Source organism: Aedes albopictus, chromosome 2, assembly GCF_035046485.1.
Source record: "Aedes albopictus strain Foshan chromosome 2, AalbF5, whole genome shotgun sequence".
Taxonomy (NCBI): domain Eukaryota; kingdom Metazoa; phylum Arthropoda; class Insecta; order Diptera; family Culicidae; genus Aedes; species Aedes albopictus.
In genome coordinates, this window is record NC_085137.1 from 464471878 (window position 1) to 464497800 (window position 25923).

Below are 25923 nucleotides of genomic sequence, written 5' to 3' on the forward strand. Positions count from 1 at the left end.
TTACAATAAAATCATTGATATTTGAAAATATTGTTAAAAAAATGTTTCAAATGATCGCAATACTTATCTTGAATTATGTGGCAATCGTTAAGGTTTGTTGATTTTGTTCGATAGGATACCAGTTTGACGGTTCGATAAGGTATTTTTGGCTTCACACTCTTCGCTTCTCTACCTATTTTCTCTGACAGAATGATTGTTCTACCCAAAAATACAGTGCAATATTGCGCATTTCCCACCTCACTGGACCCCTTTCGCAGTTAGTATAAGTGCGGGATGGTGAAAAAAACTGCGATATTGCATCGAATCGTGTCGGTGTCTTATGCGCACTTATGCATTACAAGGTGCTGAATAAATGCACAGAAGACACCGAAACTAACTGCGAAGGGTCCAGTGAGTTGATAAATGCGCAATATTATCAGTGGCGTCATGGTTGCGATTTTTTCCGCAGTCAAGTACGCAAATGGTGAACGATCCTCGGTACCCAATTGGCTTTTTAAGCGATGTTGAGATAATTCCATATTCTGAATCTTCACGCCAAACCGAGCCGAAATCCAAATTTTCATGAATTTTGGAGCCCGGGAACCTATTTAAAAATCAATCTGAAGCTTGTATGGGTGCGATTGTTTGAAATCACTTTTTGACAGCTGGGCAACCCTAATAAACCAACAGCATACACTGACCGTAATGTAGATGGCTCCACAATGGATTACTGCACGAATTGATACTGGCCTGCTTACACTCACACGAAATTTGACGTTTGAGCAGTGTCGACACCTCCCAAACGTCAAATTTTCTGTGAGAGTAAGCAGGCCAGCATAAATTCGTGCAGTAGACCATAACGCATACTTTTCGAATTTTATCCCGAATGGGCGTCTTATGGTTTAACCACAGACAAACACACGTAACTCTTAGAGGAAATTCATCAAAAACTTTTGCCCGGTGTCATTTTTATGAGCACACTGCCACCTGTTGGTAGAACCGCGCGCGACACTGTCGGCCATGAAGGATTCGATACAGACAAACAGACGTAACTCTCTGGTAATTCCCATCGTACAACGATTTAACGGCCTTTTTCAAAATTCAACTGCCCAACCGTGGCGCTCGCATCACGAAAAGAATTCCAATGATTTTCTTTATATTCCCCGACACATACTTCAGTCGAAAGGTTCACTTCGTTCATTATTAGAACACCATTTACTCTCAATATGTCCCACACATAATTGTGAAAAGTTGCACCAATCACGTTTATATTTGAAATGCAATAGTAAAAATTCAAAACTGTTCACACATAAATCCAATATGGGTCAAACCAGAATAAATTCAACTTCAAAATGAATTTTGTTTACAGTTTATTAGAAAAAAAATCAAGTCAGAGCGAACATCGTGGCAGGTTTGCCCGGCTGGAGGAACGAGGAACAAGAAATATAACGGTAAGCTTACGATCGTGTATTATAAACTGCTAATACAATAGATTCCTTCCAGGACAAAAAAGCGACCACCGCATGGCCACAATTTCTGCAACAAATTGCTGATTTTAAATACCATTCCGGCACCCAAACACATAAGTGCTGCCTCCCGCCACGCACAATACTTTTTGGAAGCATCTTTACCCGGCCACAAGCACGGATCTGCAGCAACTTAAGGTGAATTTCCAGCTTAGTGAAACTATTCAAATTTTCTCGTCGATTGGGCGGAAGTCGGAAACGGACCGGAATCGGAACAGTTCCTACAGTTGGCCAACAGTTCCATGCACGATATGGGAGGCACATGCATCTGACGGGGATTGGACGACATCGTCATACATTAACAGCCATATTGAAATATGGAATTTCATGTTATATTATTATTATCATTGTATTGCGCAGTTCCCACCCAACTGGACCCCTTTCGCAGTTAGTATAAGTGCGGGATCGTGAATAAAACTGCGATTTTGCATCGAATCGTTTCGGTGTCTTCTGCGCACTTATTCAGCACTTTGTAATGCATAAGTGCGCAGAAGACACCGACACGATTCGATGCAAAATCGCAGTTTTATTCACGATCCCGCACTTATACTAACTGCGAAAGGGGTCCAGTGGGGTGGGAAATGCGCAATATGATGTAATTTTGAATAAAATGATTAAAAAGATAATTCGTTCGTAAAATATTAAAAAGAAAAAAGAAAGAGAAAATGCGGGGATGTAACGGCTATTAACACATAGATGAGGCATATGAATTGCAAACGTTCCACAATATAAAAAATAAAAATCACAGGTTTGATATTCAAAAGAACTACACATATTTTTGAATAGCCAAGAGTTCATCTTGAGTTATGTGTCTGACCAATATAATACATTACTGAAATCTAATTGCAAAAATCTATATCAGCTGACACATAAACCCAATATGGATATTTTTGTCAGTGATCGTTTTTGTTCGAGTTTGACGTTTGCTCACTACCGCCACCTAGTTGGTGGTCGGCCCAACATAGTCCTTTTAGCATTGGGCGAATATGTTTCCGTGACTATGATTTGAATCGAAAAATGTTCGAAGTGTTACGTCTGTTTGTCTGTGGATTCGATTTGACGTCTTGCTAATAAGCACACTTTTACACAAATTGCCTGTAATTTTCGTTAGCATCATTCAGCAACGTGTACACTGGCAAACGTCAAAGCGATCGATCACTGGCGCCTCTGATGGAACAATCGCGCAAATCAAATGAAATTTTAGTTGATCGTTAAATGCATGTACCACGCTGTTTTGAAGAGTGTTACGTCTGTTTGTCTGTGGTTTAACACAGAAAAAACTGTTGTGTTATATTACATCTGAACTGCTGCAACCCGATTAATACGTCGGTTTCATGAATATTACATCGGACGATGTACACATAAGCGCTGTTTGCAGATCAGAAGGAATTTCTCAGCCTATCTTGATGCATGGGAAATTCCTTGCCTGAATCGCTCAAGAAACCGGTTTTTCTTCGATCGCAGTACGCAGTAGCGAAGAAATTACAGTTCAAATGGCAGTCACCGAAGAAAGTTTCTGCCAGGAATCACTCAAGAAGTTTCTTGAGCGATTCCGTTCGAACTCGAAACTGCGCTATAAGAACAAAAGATTTTACATCAAAACGATGTAATCGTAGATAGGAATCGTGATTACCTTGATTATTTAGTACATCGGAATGAATTACATCGGACGGGTTGCTTTTATTTTTTGCTGTGAAGTGTGAAATTTCAACTAAAAGTTAAACGAACAAGCAAAATGGTAAGGGTTCATTCAAATATTACGTAACGCAAAATTTGGCAATTTTAGACCCCCTCCCTCCCCCACGTAACAAATTTTGTATGCGAGATTTCGAAATTTTGTATGAAGCGTAACACAGCGCTAGACCCAGGCCCCTGGCATCAATGAAATATATCGTAGCCAACATCTAACTGCCTTATACTCATATTCGTGCAAATTGAAACGAGCGTGTAATCAACAGACGCAGCTTTTGTTTGATGTTGTGAGCCACACACGAAATCACATTCACAATGCGTGTTTGTTGGGTTGCTTTATTCAACTAATCGCATGCTCCTCTTACCGTACATTAATATTAAAGCGAGTTTGAAGTGTTTTGTGATCATAACAGGTGGAAAAAATGATTCCAAAAACTGAACAACAAACCAAAATAAACGCCCGCATAACCATGAACCATACTCGTACTGTGTACCATACTGTTCCCAACTATTTATTACAGTATCTAAACAGTATGGTATAGCACCCAAAGTAACAATAAATCAACAGTGTCATAAACGGTTTTAACAGTTTGACAGACGGTTCTCGAGCAAATAACAGTATGGGGAATAGGCGGTTAAGTTATGTTACAATAAAAAAACGCCAATTTTCTCGAACAAATTTTTTCGATTACAGTTTGTCATAATGTCAATATACAATCCATTTTTTGTCCAGTTTACTGTTAGGCAAGCAGTTCTAGAACTGTTGGACAATTTAATTTGAATAAAATAAGCAATGTATGTGTAATCATTGCTTTATTGTGTATCACTGTGCCGGTCTTATAATATATAGTTCTCGTACAGTTGTAATAACACGGTTCTATTACGTTTTTACTATTGAAAAATTATTCAAATTATTTAATCAGATACAATAATACAAGTAAAAACGATCGGGAAAATCCTTTCAATCTAAACATGCATAAAGCTCAACATGATTTAGTTGAGCTCCACGTGTTTGAATTGAGGTGAGATTTTCCCGCATTGTCATTACTTGCATTATTGTTGCTAAATAATTAAAAATAATTAATAAATGCTATACATATTTATTAATACATATTTAAATAATTAAGATTTAGATTAAATCATAAACTGTTTAAGGATATAACGTAAGTGAACACATTTAAATGCAATTCCCTATTCCGGGACGGTCTCGCGAAGATGCTTAACTCAACCACTCTTTAAGGTTCGCGCTTCTTCAGGATCGGTTCGGTAGTGTACCACTGGCATCCGGAAGGTTTGTGTCGTTTCCGTCCTAGTCACGAAATGCAAAGAAAGACGTCATCTTGTATGCACGAACTCATTCAACTTATTGCCGGCGTCGCAGTTGCAGCCCCCTTCCGTTACTTCCTCTTCCATTTTCTTCTAGCGACCATCCTGGGACATGCGCTTCTTGTCCACCTGCATCGGCATCGCGCTTCTCGCTTCCGTCCGGAAGCTCCGATGGTCCTCGCGTTTTAGTCAGTTCACAATTGAAGTGCTCTTCGACGCACATCTTCCGAACCTCGTTGTCGTTGTGGATCGACACCTGGCGAATCACCTTCATGGCCGTGTGGATAATTTCGAAAACTGGAATTAAAAGAAATCACTATTATAAATCAACTTCAATGTTAACTGACAAGTAAAAAGCTATCTTAATTTAATAGTGATCGTGTCTTACTTACTTTTGGCAGCACCGATGGGGTGTTCTGGGCTTCCCGTATGATCTCACAGCAGCTTCCCCGTTCAGGCTGTTGGCCGCATCGCAGTTTTTTTCGAGCCGGATGCAAGTCGCGTGTTGATAGTTTGTTGAATTCGGTTGAATTTCATCAGCAGCAGGAATTGGCTGGCCAGCGCCGTCTGGACACAGCAGCAGGGGAAACGGAACTTTGCTCTCCAGAAAATTCCGCACAGTAGAACCGTAGGACACTTCGAAAAAACGAATGATTTTATTTGTTTTTTTTTTTGCCGCTTTGACGAGCACCGCCGGGCACTGATGAAGCCACTCAAAAACATACACGCCTAAAAATGTGATGCAGTGGTCGCGAAATAAAACACAATAATAAATAACGATAAAAAATGACCGTACTTAAAATAAACATTTTTATAACTAACAGAGAAATAATATAACATTTAATTTGTTTCACTTGTATTTACTTGACTGACTTGAGGGCTGATGTGCATTGAAGGAAAACCGCATAGCGAATTTTTAGGCGTGTTTCCGTATAGGCATACAGCGCTACCCGCATAAATCCAAACCACAATAAAACATCACGCAATATGGTGTACATTCCAATCCCAACCATATCTAAAATGGTACAGTCGACCATAGTCGCACCATTCCTGGATAAAGTTTCGAAAGTAGTGGCTAATGTTTTCAGAGATCCGACCATACCAGGAACGGGTCGTTAAGAATGTTTACCGTTCCAAAACCGATTTTTCCCCATATAAAATTTGTAAGACAAACATAGCGGAACCATATCCAATGCGGTTGAGAAAATCGTTGCTGAATAACACCGAATGGTACAGGTATAGTTGTACCTTACCATAGTACAGTAGAGGGTATGGTTTCAGTTTAAATTTTTCTTGGGTTTTCATTATTTTTAATTAAATAATAAAATATATTCCTTTTTACTTATTGGTTTTGTTTATTGATAGTACTTATATAAAATATCGAATATTTATCTCATTTTTCACAATATGTTTCTGAAATTGGAAAAGACAGCCACTGCATATTCATTAACATCACCAACGTCATTCGGAGCTCTCAAGAGCGTGCTTGGAGCGGATTCGCGGGAAGGTGGCGTTACATCTAAATGTCGTGTACACCTCAATGAGCTGACTCCAATCGGATGATTCCTTCAGAAGCAGTTCCGAAACCGGCTGCGGCTATCAGAATCTGAAAAAAAAAAACAAATTTAGCTACAACTCTTGGTCAATAACAATATTTTCACCTACCATCCGGAACTGCGTGAGAGTACCGAAAGAGTGTCTGTCTGTTGGAGCATTTCGTTCTCAGCTGGTTGAAGAATCCACATGCCCAATCTTCCGGTAGGCATTACAAACACTGATGTAAGAATATGGACATCCAGCTGGCCGCTGCGGATACTTTTCTGGGATGCTGCTTCGCACTGCTGAAAAGTACAAATTCCTCTTTTTATTCGAAAGCATTAAGTAAAAACAAATGTAAAAACTTACCCTCGTCGACTCCCTGGTCGACTCCATCTAACAAATTATACGAATATCAAGATGTTTTGACCCGGAAAACACTTTTCATGCAGGGAAACTTAGCCACACTTACTTCATCCGCCATGTTTACTTTTTCGCAGCCAGCCAGATTGAGGTACAACAACTTTTATGGTTGGGCAATGTTTGCTTATGATGACATAGACGGCGAATGGTAGAAACTGTTTGTAGACCATAATAATTATAGTCACCATATTAACTAATAACTCCGTTACTGTTTTACCGTTTGTATTGGAATGTAATGCGAACTTAGCGATAATAGGTAACAATAGTAGCTATAATAGTATAATGGTGGGTACAGCATCAAGTACGGTAAATATTTATGCGGGTAATCAAGACGCTGACAAATACTAATATATGCCACAGTATCCCAAACTGTTAAACATGAGTAAGATATATTGAAATTCTCATGTATGGGTGTGTTGCGCACAAACCATTTCACAGAATGTTGTTTCATACTGCAACTGTTCTACACGAATTTGTATTTTTTTATTATTCAACAATGTCTAAACAACATCATATATTGCTACAGTTTGGTATGGATGACCGAAACAGTTTTCAACAGTCAAAAGCTTCGAGTATCTTGTCGTTGAACATAACAGCAACTGTTTGTGATACATTGACTCTAACATTTAGAGGAAGCATACTGTTTGAACTTTATGCCAAACTGTGTTTTTCTATGCGGGCGTTAAACAAAAATTTGTTGATGTTTTCGCATTTGACAGTGGGCGCTATTTATTAGCGCCCAGGACATCCTGTCTACCATGATTCCAATGCATTGATATAGGCCGTGTCAGGGGCCTGGCTAGACCCCCTCCCTACCCCCTTAGCGTTTCGTAATATTTGAATGAACCCTTAACAGCCTGAATACGTTTTTTCTCGGTGTGGTTTGCATCTTGGATAGTGAGATTCGTGAACGTACTCCAGAACTGACAGCACCTAACAACCTGACGTCCAGAGAAAATAGGTAGAGAAGCGAAGAGTGTGAAGCCAAAAATACCTTATCGAACCGTCAAACTGGTATCCTATCGAACAAAATCAACAAACCTTAACGATTGCCACATAATTCAAGATAAGTATTGCGATCATTTGAAACATTTTTTTAACAATATTTTCAAATATCAATGATTTTATTGTAAATAACAATGATTCCTTAAATTGATGAACATTGATCCTTTTTGGAATACAATTTAGATGATTTCTTGTTAATAAATCAACTGCATAAATAATTTTCTATTGCAGTACACGAGAAAGACGCTACTCTCGATAGGTGGATTAATCTGTTTTTCGGCAGTTGCCAGCATCCTAGTAATGAAATCAAAACAGAAAAAGTGTTGCCATTCAGACGGCTGTTCACTCTTCGCTTCTCTACCTATTTTCTCTGCTGACGTCGATATTTTTGACAATTGAAATAAAAAAAAAGCAAAACGCGCAACGAAACGCGAATGTCAACAAAAGTTCAGACGGTGCTCAGCTGTCAGCAAGAAAAGAACGAGAAAAATTCCACTCTTCGGTCGAAAAGTCCAAAAATCACTTCGAAGTGTTTGTTCTTTATTCTCGTTTCAAAGTTTTGTTGTTAAAACTCACTTTTGCTTCGTCGCGGAATATCGAGGCCAAGTGCGTTAAATGGCTTGGCGTTTACGCGTTCGCTCGGAGTGGCATTTGCTTATGCGAAGTTATCGGTCCTGCACCAAGTGAATCATCCCGGGAGTGCTAAAGAAAATCAAAATATTTTGCATCTGGTGCGGAGAAAGAAGTCACCCGGAAAAGTGTTGATTGGTTGTGATCGCGACTTCAAACCCACCCCGGAGACATGTACTGTCTGCAATGTTTAATTCCGGTGTTGCTGATACCGAAGCCAACGAATCCGGCGCTGATGCAAACACACGTCATGTTCATAGTGCTATATCTGATTGGGTTCTTCCTGGAACGTAAACCGTGCACAATCTGCAGTTTGGTCTTTTTGGCAGCGGTGTTTCTGATTTGCAACAGTGGAGTTGGGAACTGTCTGTTCTGGGGAAATTGCGAGGGTCATAGTTGTGACAACGGCTAGTGACGATCAACGACTGCGGCGGCGGTGGCGGCGAGAGACGACTACAAACCGGAAGAAAAGGCTTGCGGTAGTCGGTGGCGCCTAGTTCCAAAGGTTAGTAGGTTGCTTTTGATTGGGGGCTGTTTGTTGTTTTCGAATGGATTGTTTTCCTTATTGCTGGGTCACTTGGACTTGTAAGGCAATTACAATTGTGTAAGTGGTGGGCTAAGGTGTTTCTCTTCCTGATACAAAGTGTGAACTGATATTCAAACTCAATTTAATTAAACATTTTTTTTTTTTTTGAATGAGTAATCAGTTTCGTACCTTTTAATTTCGCCCTATGTAAAAGGTACGAAACTGATTACACTCATTCAAAGAGGGTATTCTGCTTAGAGGGTTCGAAAAGTCGGTACAAGATTTTTTATTTGCTGGCCTATAAATCGCAATGCCCTTTTGAAGTGAAGTTATATTTTTATTCTAATTTTAAATATGTAATATTCCAATTCCAATGTAAAATCTTTCCCATTCTGGATTACAACGTTCAATGTAAATAAATTGAGCGAAGATATTTAATTATAATCTGGAATTTAAACATTTAAAGACACTTCATTGCATCTTTCCAGTAATAACCAAGTTGTGTGTTTAGGGGTAGGCGGGGAATAATGAGCAGCTTAAGCATTTTGCCACCAAATACAAGTGGTGGAGCTACGCTGGAAAGCAATAATTTGATTTTTTGAACAAATTTGTAAATGTAAATAAATCTTGGGGACCACTATTGGTTAAATCCAAGGGGGTCCACTATTGTCTCCGTTTTAACATGGTAAGAGAATACGATTTATCCTATAGTGGACCCCAACAATCCTATAGTGGACCCCGGGGGGACCACTATAGGATAATTTGAGCCAGATTTGAAATGATTATTTTATGGGAAATATAGGGTGGTTTGGTAAGGTTTTTGTGTGCAATGTGCAGGAAAGACATAGAACTTGCTGTGCAAACGTTGACAGGGGCAATTTAATTGGAATATCATACTGTTTTAACGATCAGAGCAATTTTCAGCTACTAAGAGGTCCACTATTGGTTAAAATACCCTAATTGACTATTCTTGTCAATGATAAAACATACCGGCAACAATCAATGAGAATTTGAAGGGATTACGGGGTTTAATTCCTTGACCTGGCAAATGGTAATACCAACAGGGTATCGTTTATACTAATATATTACAATTACAATTACAATTAATTTGTAGGGAACTGTGGGGTTCCAACGAGTCTTCTATTGAGGAATTTTTAAACGGTGATAATATACAGATACTGAAATTTTAAAGCTAATAAACTGAAAGTTACAGACAAAACCTTACTATATGCATCAAAACAGAGAAAACCAAAATTCAAATTTGTTTGTTTAAGATGTTTACCATTTTCATTATTTTTTCACTAGTTGCTCATTCTGCCCCACCCTACTACCTACTCTTTGAAGCATATTTTTTGTTCAACAAAATAATTATACAAATAGTTGAAAAGTGTTACAAATACATTTCATTGGCCTTGGGAATATCAAGAAAATTGATAGATGCCCACTAAGTTGTGATTTCGATATCAAAAACTTTATTTTAGGTCACCTGATTCTTATAATATTTTCCCAGTACATGACCACTTTACGCATTTTGATAATTTTTTCAAGGTAAACGGATTTTTTGACTAATGTTTTGTCATCAACTCATTGGATTTTAGATAATAAGGCTACAATCAAGCAATTTGTTTTGTTAATTTGAAGATTTACAGTGAAAATACAAGGTGCTAATTATGCCCCACCTGCTCATTATGCCCCGCTACCCCTATATTGATTATAATCAATGAGTTAAGTTGAACAGTTTGCAGCAACTTAACAGAAAGGCCATGAACGTTAATGTCCGTTGATCTTGGATGCTCGTCAGCAGTGTTGGTGAGAACTCAATTGTGGATTGTATGATAGAAAAAGATCAAATCAACTAAATTTAATAAATTTGAAAACTACAAGAATAAATCCCAGCAAACTCCTGGAGAAATTCCCGGGGAACTCCTAGAGGAGATGTCAAGGAATGCCTAGAGAAATTCCTGAGAATATCCTGGAGAAATTCCCGAGGAACTCCTGAAAGGATTTCCGGGGAACTCCTGGAAGGATATCCAGAGATATCCAAGCCCAGGGAACTGCTGGAGGGATTTCCGGTGAACTGCTGGAAGGATTTCCTGGGAACTGCTGGAAGGATTTCCAGGGATCTGCTGGAAGGATTTCCAGGGAACTGCTGGAAGAATTTCCGGGTAACTGCTGGAAGGATTTCCTGGGATCTGCTGGAAGGATTTCCGAAGAACTGCTGGAAGAATTTCCGGAGAACTGCTGGAATAATTTCCGGGGAACTCCTAGAGAAATTGCCAAGGACTGCCTAGAGAAATTCCTGAGAAATTTCCGAGGAACTCCTTAAGGGATATCCGGTAACTCTGGAAGGATTTCCGGGGAACTGTTGGAAGGATTTATGGGGAACTGCTGGAAAGATTTCCAGCGAACTGCTGCAAGGATTTCCGAGGAACTGCTGGAAGGATTTCTAGGGAACTGCAGGAAGGATTTCCGGGGAACTGCTGGAAGGATATCCGGCGAACTGCTGGAAGGATTCCCGGGAAACTTCAGGAGGGATGTCCTGGGAACTGCTGGAAGGATTTTCTGGGAACTGGTGGAAGGATTTCCAGGGAACTGCTAGAAAGATTTCCGGGGAACTGCTGGAAAGATTTCCGGCGATCTGCAGGAAGGATTTCCTGGGAACTTCTGGAAGGATTTCGGGGAACTCCTGGAAGGTTTTCCGGAAAACTGCTGGAAGGATTTCCAGGAAAATCCTGAAGGATTTCCCGAAGAGCTCCTGGAGAAATTCTCATAAATCTTCTGGAAGAATTCCCGGAAAACTTATGGGGAATTTCCGAAACACGTCTGGAGAAATTTCCGGGTATCTCCTAAAGGAATTCTCGGGGATCTCCTGGAGAAAGTCCCGGTGATCTCTTGGATAAATTTCTGGGGGTCTTCTGGAGGATTTTCCGCTGAACTCCTAGATGAATTACCAGGAAACTAATAGAAAAATCCCTTGAATTAACTCCTGGAGGAATTGTAGAGCAATTTCTGTGGAACTCCTAGAGGATTTGCCAATGAACTTCTGAAGAGATTTCCGTAGTACTCCTAGAGCAATTCCCAAAGCTCTTCTGAAGGAATTTTCGGGAAGTTATATGTATTGATCTATTGAAATAATTCCTATTAAAGTGCTTGATTAATTACCGGGGCATTCTTGGAGAAATTCTTAAGAGATTGGTGGAGAAACTCATGAGAAAATTCCCGTGGAGCTTCGCTGGAGGGACTTCCGGTGAACTCCTGGAGGTATATCAGGGAAACTCATGGAAGATTTCTCTGGATTCATGTGAAAGAATTCCCTGGAAACTTCTGAGAAACACCTGCAGGAATTGTTGGGGAACTCCTGTAGGAATATCCGAAGAATTTCTAGTGGAATTCTTGAGGTGCTTCTGCCCAGTCAACCAGTGATCGTATAAGATGATGCATAAGATGCTTAAGTGGAGGCGATATGCGTACATTTTGCATGCGCCTAAATGGAAGCATGCACGCATATGACCTCCACTTTATTATATTATGCATCATCTTATACGATTACTGGTTGTCTGGGTGGTCTCTGGAGAAATTTCCGGTGATTTCCTGTGGAACTCGTGGAAATATTCCCGATGAAATTCTTTCGAAATTTCTAGGAAAATACTGAAAAACTTTCCTGGGGAATTCTGGAGAGAATTATGTACATTATTGCTGGCGGTCTCCTTGGTGAACTCTTGAAATTACTTTCACGTAAATCCTTGAGCGATTTGCTGGATAAATTATGTAGGTAGTAATGACCAAGAAAATCCTGGAGCAATTCTGCCACAAATGGTACAGGATATAGAGCGTAGTCTGAACGTGAACTTTTGTGGCATATAGCGTATATAATTACTGTTTCAAGTGTAGATCTGAAGTTCTCCTGCTCAGGGTAATTTTGTTGATTTGGAACATTCATTTTTCATTTATTTAGTACTAGCTGTCCCAGCAAACGCTGTAGTGCCTGCCTACTGTATTTTTTGACATACAGCTCCCTAGAGCATAGGTTCCCAAACTTTTCGGGTGGCGACTCCCCTAGCTACCGGGCAAACTTTTCGTGACCCACCAGGGAATAATCAAATATAATAAATTAAAAATCTTTGGAATAATGTAAACTCAGAAAAAAAAACTCTGTAAAACAGGAATTGAAGAAGTATTGAGTAGAATGTTTTAATTTGATTATTGTTTTTTTATGGATTCTTTTTGGTTATACGATCCGGGTCCATGATCATGGGCAACTTGTAGGGTAGGTAATCAAAATTTGAACCAAATTGTGGCTTTCTGAAGCAGTGCAAATTTTAAGTGATTTTTTCTCCCACATGGAAATAATTTACTACGGCAAAATCGTATGTACATGAAAGCCACGGGTATAAGCTTTCTTTTAAATGGTAAAAAGTTTGTATTTGCACCGAATTTCATTGAAATATTTGATTTTTCATCAACAATGATTTTAATCTTAATTTGAACCATTGTAATCATAATTTGAACCAATTTTAATCTTAATTTGAGCTACTGGCGGCAGCAGCTCGAGCAACTCACAAAACAGCCAATTCCATGCTAAACAATGAAAAATCACATGAATCTGCTAATTCTCATACCTACTTTTCATTAGGAAGTGGAATCTCAACTCAGTATGTTCGAAATTCTTTAGGAATTTGGAAACCAAATTTGGATTTTTTCATCCCCCAAGAGTAAACAAAGCAACCACTAGCGCAATCTGCAGGCCAACACTAGAAGCCGACCCCGTTTACTAGTTCAAATTTAGATTACAAATGGTTCAACTTAAGATAACATTCTCCAAGTAAGAATCACTTAAATTTGATAATTTTATGACAAATAATGCGAAATATTATTCGGTTGGTCGATTCTACGATAAATAAGCTTTCATTTGACGTGTTCACATATTGCGTGTGATACAATGCATGAGCTGTACGAGTGCACCGAAAATGTGCTTTCTCTTGGGGGAAATGGGTGAAATCACAGTGATTTTTCAATTGCCTGTTTTCCATGACAAAAACGCATTTTTCAATGCTTTTAAAGCCCATGTTATCAGGTTATATTACGGAAAGCTGTTTAACATCTTTTTCGGGACAATTTTTGCCTGAATAGTACGTCGTTTTAATGAATTTTGAAATGGTTCAAATTAAGATTACAATTTGACTAGTTCAAAGCTTGATTTCTTACCCTATTGATTTTTTTACGTTTACGTCAACTCTCGCCAATTTCGAAATACAATCGAGAAAAATTAATGGTTCATGAAAGGTTTCAACGGCTTTAAAGAAAACATATTAATGTTTGTTACTGTTAGCTAAGTTGATAAATGTAAGATGAGCACAGCAGACCGATCATTGTACAGGCTTTGATCAATAATGAGATAGATATTTAAGCCTTGTTTCTTCATGAAACGATTTTCTCAAACATTGACTACCCAACTAACAATTCTCTCTCTCTCTTCTTGGCGTAACGTCCTCATTGGGACAAAGCCTGCTTCTCAGTTTAGTGTTCTATGAGCACTTCCACAGTTATTAACTGAGAGCTTCCTCTGCCAATGACCATTTTGCATGCGTATATCGTGTGTCAGGCACGAAGATACTCTATGCCCAAGGAAGTCAAGGAAATTTCCTTCACGAAAAGATCCTGGACCGACCGGGAATCGAACCCGTCACCCTCAGCATGGTCATGCTGAATACCCGTGCGTTTACCGCTTCGGCTATATGGGCCCTTCCAACTAACAATTGCAAGTCACAAACAAGCAAGCTTGCTTGATAATGGTAATGATAGCTGAACTAAAATTATGCTCTACACATTACTGATTAAATGATTTTTCAATTGAGAAAGTAGTCAATGTTCGACTTTACTCATCGGTATTAACAATGATAAATTAAAACACTTTTTAAAAATTTAACAAGAAATTTATTCGACAAGCATTGAATCCTTAACAAAAAAGTTTAACAAAACATTTTTCTGCATCTTATTAAGCTGATGTATCGATAAGCATATGTTCCTGTACAACTTGGAATGAACTTTGTTCGGATATTGGGATAAATCATGGCTAAAACTGTTTAGACAACCAAGTTATTAAAGAACCAATATTTTAAACAAATCACATAACATAAAGCAGAATTGAATTATGTGGCTCAACATTGATTGCCAGGAGACGCAATCAACGTAAAAATGAGGCATTTATTTATTATTATTTGCCTGTATTAAGAAATACCTTGATTATCATATTTTTTATCTTCCGCAGCAGTTCGATTGTACGAGACGTTTTGATCGATGCATTTGACATTTTAGTGCTGTCTGTTTACAGAATATTGTTCCTACAGTCACTTAGATACCAAACAGTATTTAGAGGTCAACACATTTCAAGTATCCCTAAACATCCTTATGCTCTATTTGTTGGAAATAATATCAAGATTCCATGACAAAAATATGAATACAAACATTTGCTTAACGACTGAGTATGAGTAGATTACCTGACAGATGTTGTGAATGCACCATGTCCAATACGATACCACACCACATATTGCCATACATTTATAAAGATCGATATTTAATAATAAAAATAAAAACATTCATTTCGCAATTATTATGTCTGGAAACAATATCTTCAATAAGGACTAACACTTTTTGACCGCATTCGATACAAGTTTTCTCACCGTGCGATAAAAATACTGACAGCGAAATCAGAATGGAAAACACGTGTTTTGGGTTGAGCAGCTGTTGAACTGTAAGGCGTTGTTCAGTTGATTACCACGTGCTGTGCTAATTCACCACTGCTGAACACAAGTTCAGGAGTGGATCATTATTGAATCATAGGAAGATAATGTTTTGCTTTGGGTGCTGCATCTCACCATCTCTAGGATGGCGCAGATAGGAATTTTATATGTAATTTTATATGTAATTCTTATTTCATAATAGGTGTTCTCAACATGAGAGCAAATATTTACTATCGTGAGAGTTCAACATTTTTGCAGTTTATTTATTTTCAGTCATTTTTGTCAAAGCTTAATAAAAGCTTTCTTGTATATTTGTTAGACGCTTTTAACAACAAAAAACAGTTGGTGCACAACATGATGCTTCATAACTTCTCCAAATTTGTATGAACAAAACCCGAACATAGATTATACGTGAACATTATTCTAACGTTATTCAACATTATGCTGAATTAATTCGTAATGATGGTGCCTGTAAAATGAGTGATTGTTAGTTGGGTATGTACTTTGGCGTTTATGTTAATTGACCTATTTACCTTTTGATTGCTAAAAAAATATTCCAATACTTAATGGCTTGCAGTCAAAAAAGCCCAAATTCGTGTATTTTACCCTATTAATAGAGGTATAGCTCAAAATTGTGACGTGCTGAAGCAAATCTGAGCCCGGATTCAGATTTAGCGGCTCTTGAGACAGACCAATAGTTTATTTTGGTTTCGCTGTGTTATGAATCACTGACGCCGTCTTGAATAAGGGTAATAAATCTTTTCATACATCTAACAACCAAGCCTCAAACCAAACCTAATAACTGAATATTCTGTACTTGTACTGATGAGACTGTCCTCTCGCTCGTGACCCCCCGGCTGAAGGCTGGTGACCCCCCTGGTCAGTTCGACCTTCAGTTCGGGAAACTATTCCCTAGAGAAGTTCCCCGCAACTTCATCTGTATGGGAACCCACCTTTCCAGAGTTAGGAGGAGGCTTACCATGAGGCTTACACTATGCTATGAACCTTCATAAGTACCCACATACAAAGTTTAACGTCAATCGGTTCAGCAGTTTCCTAATCCGTAAGGGTCAGACAGACAGACAGACAGAAATTCATTTTGTATTTGTATTTGTATTTGTATTTGCTTATATCATCCGACCTTTGGAGTCTTAAAATTTTGATGTATATAGATAGATATATTACATCAAATTGAAGATAAAACTGAATCAACAATATTTCTCCATAATACACGGTTCGTGACTGCCACTCTCCATCCTCGGTCACGCCCAATGGCCCGTCAAATCACGCTCCACCTGGTTCGCCCATCGTGCTCTCTGCACTCCATGCCTTCTTGTGCTAACTGGATTTGTCGCGAACATCAACTTTTTAGGGTTGTTATCCGGCATTCTTGCAACATGCCCTTACCACCGTATCCTTCCGGCTTTGGCCTCCTTCTGGATGCTTGGTTCGCCGTAAGGTGCAGCGAGCTCGTGGTTCATCCTTCTCCGCCACACATCATTCTCCTGCACACCGCCGAAGATCGTCCTCAACACGCGTCGCTCGAAAACTCCGAGTGCTTGCAGGTCCTCCTCGAGCATGGTCCATGTCTCGTGCCCGTAGAGGACCACCGGTCTTATTAGCGTTTTGTACATGGTGCATTTGGTGCGTGGGTGAATCTTTTTCGACCGCAGTTTCTTCTGAAGCCCGTAGTAGGCCCGACTTCCGCAGATGATGCGCCTCCGAATTTCACGGCTCACGTTGTTGTCAGCCGTCAGTAAGGATCCGAACTAGACGAATTCCTCCGCCACCTCGAAAGTATCCCCGTCTATCGTAACATTACTACCCAGACGGATCCGGTCGTTTTCGGTTCCGCCAACCAGCATGTACTTTGTTTTTGAGGCATTCACCACCAGTTCGACCTTTGCTGCTTCGCGTTTCAGGCGGGTGTACAGCTCTGCCACCGTTCCAAATGTTCTTGCAATAATTTCCATGTCGTCCGCAAAGCACACAAATTGACCGGATTTTGTAAAAATCGTTCCCCGGCTGTTGAGCCCGGCTCGTCGCATCCAGGGGTGTAAGACTGTCAACTGGGAACAAATTTCGCTACCCTCTATCATGTTTTAGAACCAGTAAAAAGACGTAACTACCAAACAAGAAAAGTTCAATTTTCGATTGCATAACTGAATTTAATGCCGTTTCATCATGCTAAAAGCAAATCAGTATGTGATTTGCACATAAAGATAGTTATATTCATCATATTAGATTGAAAAAATTCATTCCGAAAAAATCAGTGTTCTGTTTTTACCATTATGATATATTAGCCTCTACTCTCGCTTTTTTTTGTTGTTGCTTTGTTTGGAGTGCGAAAATCGGCTTAAAATTGAAAACACCCTGGGCGATTATTTTCTCTAATGAGAGGATAATTTACCACTATGATTCAAGAAATTTCGATAATTACCGAAAACACTGATCACAATCATCTAAATCGAGAGAAAAACGCTGATGTTTGTGCTACTATTGATGTTTATAAAACCATTAAACAAAAGATGTTTACAAATTAGAACCAACAGTAGATGGCGCGCAGGTGAGCATCTTTGGGTGGGCGTAGAGGGTAGGACCTTACACCCCTGGTCGCATCACACCTTCCAGAGCGATGTTGATGAGTAGGCATGAGAGTCCATCACCTTGTCGCAGTCCCCGGCGAAATTCGAATGAACTGGATAGTTCACCCGAAACCCTTACGCTGTTTTGCACACCATCCATCGTTGCTGAAGTTCTCACATTCCAAATGGTCGCCTTTCTTGTGAATGGGACAGATTACCCCTTCCTTCCACTCCTCCGGTAGCTGTTCGGTTTCCCAGATCCTGACTATCGGCCGATGCAGACAGGAGGCCAACTTTTCTGGGTCCACCTTGATGAGTTTAGCTGCGATACCATCTTTATCAGCTGCTTTGTTGGTTTTGAGCTGGTGAATGGCATCCTTAACTTCCCTCAGCGAGGGAGTTGGTTCATTTCCGTCCTCCGCTGCACTGGCGTCGCCGTTTCTTCCGTTGCCTGGGGCTCCCGTGCCTACGTTCTCCACGCCGTTCAGGTGTTGATCGAAGTGCTGCTTCCACCTTTCGATGACCTCACGTCCGTCCGTCAAGAGGCCTCCGTCTTTATCCCTGCATATTTCGGCTCGCGGCACGAAGCCGTTGCGGGATGCGTTGAGCTTCTGATAGAACTTCCGTGTTTATTGGGAACAGCACAGCAGTTCCATTTGTTCACACTCTGCTTCTTCCAGGCGGCGCTTTTTCTCCCGAAAGAGGCGGGTCTGCTGTTTCCGCTTCTGTTTATACCGTTCCACGTTTCGTCGAGTCCCTTGCTGCCGAATTACCGCCCTCGCTGCGTTCTTCTCCTGCAAAACCGTTCTGCACTCTTCGTCGAACCATTCGTTCCGTCGATTCCGTTCCACGTACCCGATGGTGCTCTAGGCTGCATCGTTGATGGTTGCTTTTTCTGTACTCCAGCAGCTCTAGAGGGGCCACATCAAGCTCACCCTCGTCTTGTAACGCTGCCTCAAGATTTTGCGCATAGGTTGTACTTTGGCGGTCGCCATTACCGTACATTGTTGATGACGGAGAGTTTTGGACGCAGTTTGACCATCACTAGATAGTGGTCGGAGTCGATGTTAGCGTCACGATAGGTTCTGACGTCGATAATGTCGGAGAAGTGCCGTCCGTCAATCAGAAAGTGGTCGTTTTGCAATTCCGTTTGTGGTGCTGATCTCCAGGTGTAACGATAAGAGAGGCTGTGCTGAAAGTGCTAGGTACATATGACCATGATTTTGGAGGCTGCAAAATCTATGGGTCCAACACACCTCCTGCAGCGCTACGATGCCAAATCCGCGGTCCTTCAGCGAGTATACAGGTGCTCCCAAGGAAGCTGAGAGATCGGCAGCTACACGTACCGAGTTTCCAATCGTAAGTCTTGTTTGTTCACTGGAGTCGTTGCCGTTGGTCTCGATTCGTATTATTTTGTTGCTGATTTTCCGTTACAATGCACACTGGTTCCAACCCCATATAAGGGCGGTCATAAATATGATTTTCTCGAGTTTTATGATGAAATCGCAAAATTTGATGCATATTTGCATTCCAAATGCGTTTTTGTATTGTTTATTGAAAATGGGCCCAATCGAGTTTTTGGCTTTACGGAGCCAAAAATTATTATTTTGCAGTTTGGGTTACCAGCTCATTTTGATAAACTAAAATTAGTTTAGGTGGTCCACGGTAGTCAAAACTGCTCAAGAATAGGGAAACACACATAATGTGATGGATAGAGATTGTAAAAGTTGGGAAAAAGTGATCCCTGCAAAGCAATATGGGAGGTATTTGTTAGTTTTTGAGTATATTGAAGGTACGACCCATTAGTGACCACCACCAATCTGGTCGCAAACGGTCGCAGCTAAATTTACCAGTAAATCATTGCTTATGATTATAGGGAAGTTTTATAGAAGAGCTTCCGAAGGGGTCGGAAGGGGAATAGTAGTTTACGCAACAAGGTGCAGAATGACGATTTTTACAGCACGAGTCGTACATTTATCCAAGGCTTGCCGAGTTGGATAATTACGACGAGTGCTGGAAAAATCGAGTTCTGCACCGAGTTGCGTACAACGTTTTTTGCAATTTCATAAATTGCCCTTGAGGATAGTTTTGAACAATACTTTTTCATCAAACTGCACACTGACGTTCATAGCTATGTTCAAGAAAATCTGATCATAACAGGTTATACTGTGCAGTTGTCACAATTTTTCAAAACTGCGTCCAGAAAGCATCAATAAGTTGACCAAAACTGAAACCAGTGGTGTAATGGTTCATTACGCAACGCAAATCAGTGCTGTAATGAACCATTACCGCACTGTTAATTTGATGTGGGAAAGTAGGCCTTTTCCTGTCAGATTTGCGTGAGGTAAAACAGCCTATTACGATGAGAAATTGCAAAAACATTTTTTTCCAGCTTATTGAAAATTTTCAGTGTTTTGTACTTTGTGGAAAAAGCATCTAATTCAGTCACACTCATTCAAATAAAATGGTAAAGAATGACATCTTAATTTATGATAAACATCGATTTCAACTATTTAAGAATCGAACACAATCAACCAAATACATATCGAATGGATGAGACTTTTTGATGAATGGATAGGATTGAAATTAGAAAAAAAATCAAATAAAATATCTTCTCAAGAATATCCATTTTCATGAGCTCTGCGGAAAAGTTTCGGCATATAATTAATAAAAGTAATGATTGATCCTGTTATTAAAGCATTAAACTTGATGTTACCGCAATAATATCACAGTTTCATTGAGGTCGAATTTTTGGATTAATGACCTATGGCGGAACCACTGTGCAATGGTTTTGTGGCTGGCTCATAGGTCCGGACATAATCCTTCTACCATCCAGAGGACTATATAGTGCACTGTTCAGCTTAGAGTTATTCTCTGGCACTCGGACGTCGATCAACCGCCCCTAACATAGGGATTATACGCTGTTGTGAGCCGCTCCTCCTGGAGAACAGACACTGAGATTTGAAGAACCTGAACCTACCCCCCCCCCCCCTTTTCTCTGTCAGCATACGACAAAAGTTTCCAGCGGAGTTGATTATCCGATCTTCTCTAAGAAGGGCAGAGGCTAATGTATCTCAATGGGATCTGAATTACGCGACATACACAGCTTTTACCGTTCCTGTCCATGACCATACAACAGCATTTAAATAATCGCTATTTGGGTGAGTGGGTCAAAGTTTTGTAGATAGTATCAAAATCTGCAATTGCACTGGATATATTCATCCCTGCAACTCAATTCACGATTGCATTGTGATCATGTTATGCCATTTCTATAAATGCGTTTCTGAAATATGCAATATTTTTATCGATATATTGATCTGCGATTCACGGATTCAGACGAATATAGTTAAAATCGAGCAGAAATTTCTTTTAAATTTAACTTTTGATTTTGACAGCTAAGTATTTGCAATCGTGTACCAGAAGCTTAATAAATGAAATATTGATTGTAGTTGCCTACCTTTCTAATTATTCCCTTTTTCATGTATTCTATTTCACCTTTCAGGCCCAACGTGCGCAAACAACTGAAATCCTCTGGCTTTATTTTTACTAAACTGTTGAAAGTTCTAAAGTAAGTGTTGTGTCCTATTTTAAAACTACTATTAACAAATAAACAAAACAAACCGAATAAATTGCATCCGCATATGTGAATCGATAACAAACGAAATCAAGTGAGAAAATTCAACCAAAGTGTGTGTATTCTAGTTCCATTATTTGACTTCGTAGAATTTCAAAAAATTAACAGTAGCAAAAAAACTCAACAGCGGAACGATCGTGTTCCGGCAAAATCTGTTCAAGAGCCATTGGAGTGGGAAGTTAACGCTAGTTGCTAGTTGTTTAGTCGGGTTTCTTCCCCTCCCAGTTTTTCCTTCTTTTGTCTTTTAGTTGTTAATTGTGATGTACAGTAGGAAGCGTGGTAAAAACGGATGGGAATAGAAACAGGTATCTTTTTCGAACGTTTCGATCAATGCAATAAAAATCAAACAAGAGCTAAGAGCAGTGGCATCAAGTAACACATGATGACGTGAAGGTCGCTGCTACGAACGGAGTTTTTCAACTTTTTATCATATATAAGTGTAGTGTGGTATAGTGATAAACAGTCACAGATAGATTGTTCTAGTTGTTACTATGTGATAAAAGAGTTCGTGAACGTTTTTGACTGTGCATAATAAAATCAGCTGCTAGGAACAGCGAACAAAAACCGGTTACTTCTCTTCCTTCCCCCTTATTCAAATGTAGAAACACATAAACGATACAAATTTTCGAGCAAAACGGAATTAATCAACAATAAATCCCCGATTTCCATGTGTAAATACTAGTGAACATAATTTTGTACTATTTATTTTTGTATTAACTTTAAACCTTAGGTTAGCGTGTTGAAAAATTCAAAACAAATATTACACAACTATTAGGTAAATATTGAATTAACATCAATATAAGAAAAACGAACGAAGAAATGAGAATTAATAAAACAAATGTAAAATGAACCGACCGAAATAATTATGCATTGACGCATTCGAAGTTTCGCTGTGAGAACTGCAAAAGAAATCCATCGTCAGCCTACACGCACCCATCGGTGTCGTTACTACTTAGAGACAATACCCGTTCCTTGAATTTCATCTTAATTTGACCATCGAAGGACAGATATTCTTTCATTGCCATCGAATGCTTGATGTTAAAAGTTTTTTTTTTGCGTCCGTCCCTCTCTCTTTCTCTATTTGATCTATCTGTGTTCGGTTCGGAGGACCCCAATGATAGGTCATAAAAGTCTCTGTTTAATTTACATGGCCATGGTCGTCGCCGTCGTAGAGCACCTGAGCTCAGCTGTAGGTGCTTCATCTGCCTCGTGCGCCCAATCGATGCTTTTTGCTGGTTCGGGGCATTTTTTCGGTTTTGTTTAATTTCGCGTGTGGATTGAGTATTTGCCGGCCAAGTGCGCTGGGTCTCTTTTGTATTTGAGGCAAGGTGATTTAATTATTATTAAAAAAAAATGATGTCCGGTATATGATACCACTAACGCGATGTGATGAATTGTTTGACGGGCTATGGTTGAAAAAAGAACTGAATAGATCGAATGTATTATTCAACCGGGTTTCTTAAATGGTGCTTGTTTGGTAGTCTAGAATTCTTACCACGCAATAATGCACATTGAAGCACCAACAAAAAGAACTTTTGTTTCGTTCAAGTACGCCCAGCACCCAAGTGAATGTGTCTGACTCACGGAAACTCCGTGTAGGTATTTGGATATTTTTGCGCTAAAATAACACTTTGCGTTTGCGTGTGACGAATTCGATTGGAGACATGTCTGCCTTACGTGCAATAATGGCGTCTTTAATTGTTAGGTATAATGATAACGATTGTCTTATAATGGTTCCTGTTTATAGATATCATAGTTTCTCATAGTTTTAGTGGTGCATAGCCGATGTGATAAGCCTAAGGGTATACAGCATGACCGTGCTGAGAGTGACGGGTTCGATTCCCGATCGGTTCAAACACTTTGTCGTAAAGAAAATTTCCTTGAGTTTGTTGGGCATTAGACTGGGTCAACAAGGTCGATTTTTTTTGAACAATTTTTTTTCGATTCCTTTTAGCGTCAAAACAACTGTGCCAAATTTGGGAGCGATTGGTTACGTTTCCATATTCAGCATTGCAATTGAAATTTGTATGGGATTTAGTATGGAAAAATTTGCATTTTTACATTTTTTTCATAAGTTGATTTTTTTTTTGTCTAGAACGATCTAGCCTATGACGTTAAGGCTCAATTGAGAATGGCAAATGTTCCAGAACTAAAAATGCACCTTTCCCTAAAATAATCCACAAATCGATGAAAATAAGAATATTCTATTGTTTATTTAATCAGTTATGACTATCGGACACGCTGGTTTTGTTCGCTTTTTCGTCATTCTGGAGAAAAGTGTTTTGTGCAATACTGCCCATGATCGCATAGTCGACGTAACCACCATTGACAATGTCAGCATTCACAAGCTAATATCTATCACATGAGCATAATTGTGGCCACTTTTATTCAATAGAACACAAGATCTAATCACTAGCTAAATGTCAACGTGAAAAAATCTTAAACTTTTCATCATTCATTGTTAAAATTTCAAAAGTGTGCTGAAAACTACAGTGGCGCTTACGTCAACTATGCGAATACGGGCAGAATATGCGATTCTCATTTGAGCCTTAAAGTAAACCCTAGGATATGCCGAAAAACATTGCCAAAGACCGCAAAGTGATCTTACGCTTGCGAAAAAAAGTCATACGCTCGATTATTCAGGCCAAAAATTAAGATTTTATTATTGATGTTATTCCTTCACATTCGATCTGATCGCTTCTGTCTCAACGGACGGATCGCTTTGCGGTCTTCGACAAAGTTTCTCACCACATCCATGGCTACATTTCAACATCATCGGTTACATAGTTTAGGGAAAATTTGAGCTCCTTAGAAGAAAAATACAAAAAAAGTAAGTTTTTGCATACTATATCCCATACAAATTACGCTTTGTAGAGTGGCTCGCAACATGCGAAACCGCTCATCCTCTAATGAGAGTGACGAATACTCCAATAGCTGGATATTCAACTTCGCAAAAAAAGGTCTGCCCAGACTCCGTCCCAGCTAAACCGCTATCTTGGGAAACTTGCTCAGGAGACGGCTCTCTGGACAGACCATTCTCCATGCTGGAGTTCTCTATGGCTCTTCTTTCATCAAACAATTCAGTTCCTGGACGCGATATGATAAAGTTCAATCTTTTGAAGAATCTCCCAGATATCGCAAAAAGACGATTACTGGACCTGTTCAACTCATTAGGTGCTGTAGCATTTTAGGGGGAGACTCCCCTTTGAAAATGTGACCAGCCATATGGGATATGGGAAAATATGCTACGAGGGGAGGAGTCAAAAATTTATTTAAAAAAATGCTACGTCAGTTATGGACGTTCCCTTTTAATCGAGAACAACATCGTTCCGCATAAATGGAGACAGGTCAAAGTAATAGCTATTCAAAAGCCTGGTAAACCAGCGTCTGATCATAATTCATACCGCCCAATAGCTAGGGTAAGGGAGGTATTTTGGACCCCTTTAGGAAGTGGATGAACAATTCGGCGAAAAAAGAAGGTTCCCACTTCAAAATAAGGATAATTTCAGTAGGCATTACGTAGAGCAACAAGTTTTCTGTCGAAAAAGGCCAAACAGAACTCAAAATTGGTGTAGTAAATACAAGAAATATCAAAACTCCTGAAGGATCTCGGGCTTCTATTTTGGACCACCTGATTTTATTTTGGACCACCAAGTGCACATATTTTGGCCCACCAAATTAAACTTCAATTGATTCATAAAATGAAAGCCACCTCAGCAAAAATTTAAAAATAATTAAAACTACGTGAAGTTTACATCTTTTCTATTCATTTTTTGAGGCAGGGAACGTTTAAAAATTACGTAACGATAAAAAGATGAAATTTTGTTGCAATTGCCAGTTTTTACGCATTGTAGTATGATGTTTTGTAAAAAAATGTGACGCGAAACGTGTATTTATTAATTATTGCATGACGTCAGTCACCATGTATAAATTACGTAACGCTTAATAGGAAGTGTGGAAGTGTAGTGATTTTGCTAAGTATAAAGACGTTCCACACATATTTTAATGAGTGGAAAGGTCATCAAAAATAAAGTAATTTGGATGATACGTAATTTGTCAAACATACATTAGATAACACATTGTCGCAATCATCAACTGATTGCCGAGAAGGACAACTTTTCTATACTGGATGACTAAACACCTGAAAATTTGAACTTGTCGACAAGTTGCTAGGACACAAACCGAATCGAAATTTTTAACTTGGCGAAAAGTTGTTAGAACAAATCGAACCCACAACAATCTCATTGTAAAATAAACGTATAACAACCCAGATCACGGGGGGCCCAACTTATTCTATTTAGGCGCCGTCCATAAATTACGT

The 25923-nt window shown here is 39.4% G+C and overlaps 1 protein-coding gene across 1 annotated transcript; it reads left to right on the top strand.

The window, feature by feature from the left end:
* Positions 1–7929: 7929 nt before the first annotated feature.
* Positions 7930–22476, top strand: LOC109418921 (bladder cancer-associated protein). Its single transcript, XM_029872154.2, has 2 exons — positions 7930–8622; positions 21471–22476. Exon 1 carries the CDS (start codon positions 8290–8292, stop codon positions 8527–8529), a length of 240 nt encoding a protein of 79 aa, XP_029728014.2. The 5' UTR covers positions 7930–8289; the 3' UTR covers positions 8530–8622; positions 21471–22476.
* The last annotated feature ends 3447 nt before the right edge of the window (positions 22477–25923 follow it).